The sequence below is a fragment of the Cryptomeria japonica genome, chromosome 4 (assembly GCF_030272615.1).
Source record: "Cryptomeria japonica chromosome 4, Sugi_1.0, whole genome shotgun sequence".
Lineage (NCBI taxonomy): Eukaryota > Viridiplantae > Streptophyta > Pinopsida > Cupressales > Cupressaceae > Cryptomeria > Cryptomeria japonica.
Window position 1 is genome coordinate 585,868,426 of NC_081408.1, and position 5,293 is coordinate 585,873,718.

At 38.4% G+C, this 5,293-nt stretch overlaps 1 protein-coding gene across 1 annotated transcript; it reads left to right on the top strand.

Moving 5' to 3' along the window:
- Positions 1-1,452: 1,452 nt before the first annotated feature.
- LOC131076218 (cytochrome P450 750A1-like) lies at positions 1,453-2,853 on the top strand. Its single transcript, XM_058013292.2, has 2 exons — positions 1,453-1,988; positions 2,103-2,853. Exons 1-2 carry the CDS (start codon positions 1,776-1,778, stop codon positions 2,502-2,504), a joined length of 615 nt encoding a protein of 204 aa, XP_057869275.2. The 5' UTR covers positions 1,453-1,775; the 3' UTR covers positions 2,505-2,853.
- Positions 2,854-5,293: the final 2,440 nt, after the last annotated feature.

Here is a 5,293-nt window from a genome sequence, read left to right on the forward strand (position 1 = left end):
ACTTTCAACTTTAATTGAACAGATCTTTCTTCTATTCATTTTGCAGCTGGGCTTGTCTAAAATAAAATCTAGCAAGCTGCGCAGAGGAAGAGGGCAATCTTTCAACTCCAACTGAGCACATCTTATTTCTGTTAATTTGTAGGAAGGCTCTTCTAGTCTTGCAGCGGAACAGAAATTCTTAGTCCTTACACAAGTGTTGTCCATTACCTATCTTGAATGCAATCTTGTTCAGTGTAGGTTTTTGGGTTCTACTGATCTCTTGAGCGCCAGACCAGTAAAGTGTTTCTTTAAGATCATGTTCCATGGCTAAATGATAAAAACTTTTATAGATGTTCATACCTTTTCAACAAATCGATTTTGCGTATATCCTGCAATCATGGCATTCCATGAAACCACGTTTATTTGAGGCATTCCGTCAAAATCGTTCACGCCCCTTGCCTATGCTTCCACATTTTGCATACATGTTTATCAGAGCGTTTATAACTATGACATCTGAGAAAATTCCTCTATCCTTTATGCTTCTATGGATACCTATACCCTATTCCAAAGCTTTAATTTCAGCACAGGCTGGAAGTAGGCTGGCAAATGTAAACTGATCCGGTTGGAAACCTGTTTGTTGCATATGGTGACACAGTGCGACTGCCTCCTGAAGACGCCCATGCCTTCTGTTTGCTGCCCCCATTTTTGCACGAGCTGAGAGGATGCTGGCGGAAGTTGCGGACTTTAGCTTTACACCTGCGAATCGCGTTTGTTTGAAAGTTTCTAAGTCCTTTGAACAAACACACATTGTGCATATCCTGCAATAATAGCAGTCAATGAGACCAAATTTCTTTGATCAAACAGTTCACACAGCCTATCAATGCATCCACATTTTTGCATACATGTTTACCAGAACATTTGCGACTATAAAAAATCTGGCAATAATCGCTTCAACAAATGTCCATATCCTATCCCAAAGCTCCCATTTTCGCAGAAGCTGGGAGTACCTGCACAAATGAAAATTATTTGGTCAGAAACCTGCTTATGGAGATGTTACGGGCGGGAAAACGGTTCAAAAAATAAAGTGCACGCGGAAGTAACGGCGAACGGAGTAACGAAAAGGGGAACGGCAAACTGGACGACTTGAGGGGCCCACACCAGCCACCTAAGCAGTCAAAGCTTAGTGTGTGCTGTTTAAGCCATCCCAAGAATACATTGGGATCGAGATTGCCCCCAGGACCGTTTGCATGGCACATTATTGGAAATCTGAACCAGCTGAAAAGGCTTCCTCATCGCGATCTTCATGCACTTACTAAGAAATATGGGCCCATCGTGATGTTAAAATTGGGTTATGTTCCCACTGTTGTTGTTTCTTCTTCTGCCATGGCAAAGGAGTTCTTGAAAACCCATGATAATGTTTTCGCCAGCCGACCTCAATCGGCTGCAGGGAAACACCTTCCTTATAATTACAAGGATATGGTGTTGGCTCCTTACGGGCCATATTGGAGGCACATGAGGAAGCTGTGCGTGGTAGAATTGCTGAATGCCAAAAGGATCGAGTCTTTCAGTTGTGTACGAGAGGAAGAGATGCTTCTCACTGTTCGTTCAGTGTGGGAGATTTCTAGGCAGGGTGAGAATCTTGTAAATCTCACCAACTTGTTTTCATCTTTTACGCAGGCAGTCAGAGTGACGCTCAAGTGGGTGGGAATGGCGAAGAGATAAAGAAGCTTACAGTAGAGGCGGCAGTTACAGTAGGAGCTGTCAATATCGGGGACTTCATTCCTTACTTAGACTGGATGGATTTGCAAGGCGTGAAGCGGCGGTTGAAAAAGGTACACAATTCGATTGCCCAAGTGATAAAAAAAATAATAGAGGAACACCAGCAGCGCAGGATGAAGTTGCACAAGGAGCAGAATGCTGCTACTAAAGGCCTCATTGACGTGCTCTTAGAAATGGAAAGCCTTGATGGAAGGGCAATCACACAGGAAAATATTGAAGCCATCGTTTTTGTACGTATCCATTCATTTTTTAATGATAATACAATTCCAAATATAACTTTTTCCAAGTTTGTTGGTAGTTCTGTTTTTTTAATTTGATCTAGCAGGGCTGTATAAAGTTTACAGGATATGTTCATAGCTGGAGTTGAAACGACGTCTACTACGTTAGAATGGGCAATGAGTGAGATTCTTAGAAACCCTGGTGTGGCTAAGAAAATGCAAGAGGAAATAGAATCAGTGGTCGGCAGAGAGAGGGCTGTAAGTGAGCGTGACATAGGAAGCATGGAGTACGTGCAGTGTGTGGTGAATGAGACACTGAGGTTATATCCGGCGTTACCCTTGCTTCTTCCGCACGAATCCACACAAGATTGTACAGTTGAGGGATACTTCATTCCTGAGAAAACCAGGCTCATCGTCAATGCTTGGGCTATTGGAAGAGACCCATCCTTGTGGGAAGATCCTCTGGAATTCAAGCCAGAGAGATTTATGGATAAAAAAGTTGATGTCGTGAGAGACAGAGTATTTTGATATGTTGGCATTTGGAGCAGGAAGGAGAGGATGTCCAGGCGCAGCCATGGCTGATGTAACCATGAACCTTGTTTTGGCTCAGCTCGTTCATTACTTTGAATGGAGCGTGGAAGGAGATCTGGACATGAGGGAAGTCTTTGGAGTCACCACGCCCAGGAGTGTTCACCTTCTCGCTCGTCCTGCCTTAAGGCTATCTACCTGCCCTTGAATTTAAGTAGAGTGCTTCAATATTAGTGATACTAGCTATATAAGCTGTTCATGCCCTCCAGTTAGAAGATTCTATCTTCACATTCTTGTGGCCTAAATAAGTGTATGATTTCTTTTTTAGTATAGGCTAGTACTTGGATAAAAAAGGGTGTAAGGGTTATGTCGATAGTAAGATATAGACGAATTATTTGAAATGAAGAAGTTGTTGTTACATTTAATAGTAAAAAAGTAAATTATAGAAATTATAGAATTAGTTGATTGATTTCTATCTTTTTTTCTCTAATTAAAATTTATTTTTAGAATAAAAGTCATAAGAAAAGATTATTAATATTTATATAAATAGAAAACATATATATGTGTAAATCAATGCCCATCAGTCAAAAAGATCTTGAAAGAATTGAGAGTAGATAATCTTGAAGGAATTGAGAGTAGATCTTGTAGGCACACAAAATGAACCGCGATACATATCAATGCAAAGGAAAAAGCTACTTGGATAAGGTATAGTTGATTGAATCTTCTGATAATCCATATATAAGCAATAAATAACCAATGATATGATATAAAAGATTTTTGAGAGGGTCTCTAAAAGGTTTTAGAAGCTAGCAAATGTAACTGAAATAATCTATTATAATACCAGGCAATGAGCTAAAGCCAAATGGAGGCATTCAATGCAAAATACCTTTATTTAAATGTTTGCAAATGTTTGTATAGAAATTTTGGCCTATCTGCTACGTATCACCAATGGAAACTAAGGCCTTAGTTCTGCAATGAAGCTTTTGACTCTTTCTCAGCCCAAAAAAAATCCTTTCTCTCGCAATGAATTTGCGTGTATACTTTTGTAGTTTTTTTCTCTAACATAGGCCAGACCATGTCCATCTGTTGTAGCAGCTTTTGCCGTAGTAATTAGGTTTGCTCATCCTTTTCTTATAGTCCTTAGTACTGCTATCAAACACTATCAGCATTGTTACTTCCGAAAAGAGGAGTATGTCTTGAAAATATGATGAAAATAGATCAACTACGGAGTATCTCTTGGGTGAAAATGTATGCTGCGGATAGATACGATGACTTCCAACATTTTTTACATACAGAAAAATACTCGAACCAGATTTATTTTGTTATTTCGGAGGTTCAGCAGATTTGGTAGTCAATTCGTATAAACTACCATTTGAATCAATGAAGGGACCAGTGATATTTCCGACAGGCAAAACTATGCCTGTTTATATTATTCGGAAGGTTCCTTATTACGTTCTTTACTGGAGTGCAGTTGAGACAAAGTGGGGATGGAATTTCGAGGTCCAATATATGCATTTGTATAAGTGGTAGACAGAATGAGTGACTATTTCCTCTGAGAATATAGACCATAATGAAAGGAAAATGGTAATCTATGCACCGGATAATTAATCACCATATGATCGCTTATTATTATTTATTGCCATATTTTTATATTGCAAAACCATCATGCTTAATTGAGGGAGATAGCATTGGCAGCGTTAATGGGCAAATAAGTATGACAATCTAGAATCATTCACTATACCTTCATATAATTTTAATGGAAATCATGATTAAAATTTGATGTTTGTATAAGAATTGCTTGTGTCATTGGATGCTAGAGATTGCAAAGCACGATATAAAGATGAACCAGTTCAGATTTGGATTTATTATTTTTTAGAGAGTAACATTCTCCTTCCATGGACAAGATTAACCAAATCCTATCTAATTTTTCATATACCAAATAAGCCACATCTGTTCTCTGCTGCAATTAACACAATCACTAGCAGTGATCAAATCATATTTGCAATACCAAAAAGAAACAAACAATCATGAATATCTATGTAGATATTAAATTAACAGACATCAAAAATATATCGGGAGTGAGATGCTGAAGCGTTTCATATGCACCACAAAGCTTAAATGTTAATCTATGCAGTTACGCACCCTTTGCAGCCTCTTATAAGACAGAAAACAGTCCTCCCAAATCTTGCCCTTCATTCAATGCATTCACGTCAGGGTTTCTACTAAAATATGGGTCTGCTGTGAAAATCTGTATGTCACTAAAATTTCCAAGGAAACTTAAGTGCGGAATAACGCTTTCAAATGCTAAATCTAACACGAGAGGTGATGCAGAAAGAAATTTGTTACTAACTTTTAAATAATTGCAAATTACATAAACACATATAAAATCAGAATTCATAAATAAAACCACAACACCAGATTTACATAGGAAAACACTTTTGAGAAAAAACCCCCACTCCAAAAGCCAAACTCAATTGTATTATTCAGCAACAACAACAATTACAATACAATGTACAAAGCCAATGCTCTTCAGAAGTAGCTACAAGAGAGATTTCAAAAACAATTCCAGCAGCATAACAACCCTTAAACTTGTCTCATCACAAAATCAACTAAGGCATCAACATATTTATAGAGCTCATCACAAAGTGGTATGTGCACATGGTTTCCAAAACCAACTCTAAAGCACAAGAGGTAAGTTGTGTCACAAGCAACACCTTGCTAATCCAATGACATGTTGCACATAGCAACTTCTAAAGCAACAACATCTATCTCTTCCATAATTGTCATCT

What these genes read in the sequence shown, in the direction of transcription:
- LOC131076218 (XM_058013292.2), top strand. Translation starts at nt 1,776, where the DNA reads ATGGATTTGCAAGGCGTGAAGCGGCGGTTGAAAAAGGTACACAATTCG. An exon ending in ATATTGAAGCCATCGTTTTT is followed by an intron (nt 1,989 to 2,102) that starts GTACGTATCCAT and finishes TAAAGTTTACAG; the next exon opens with GATATGTTCATAGCTGGAGT.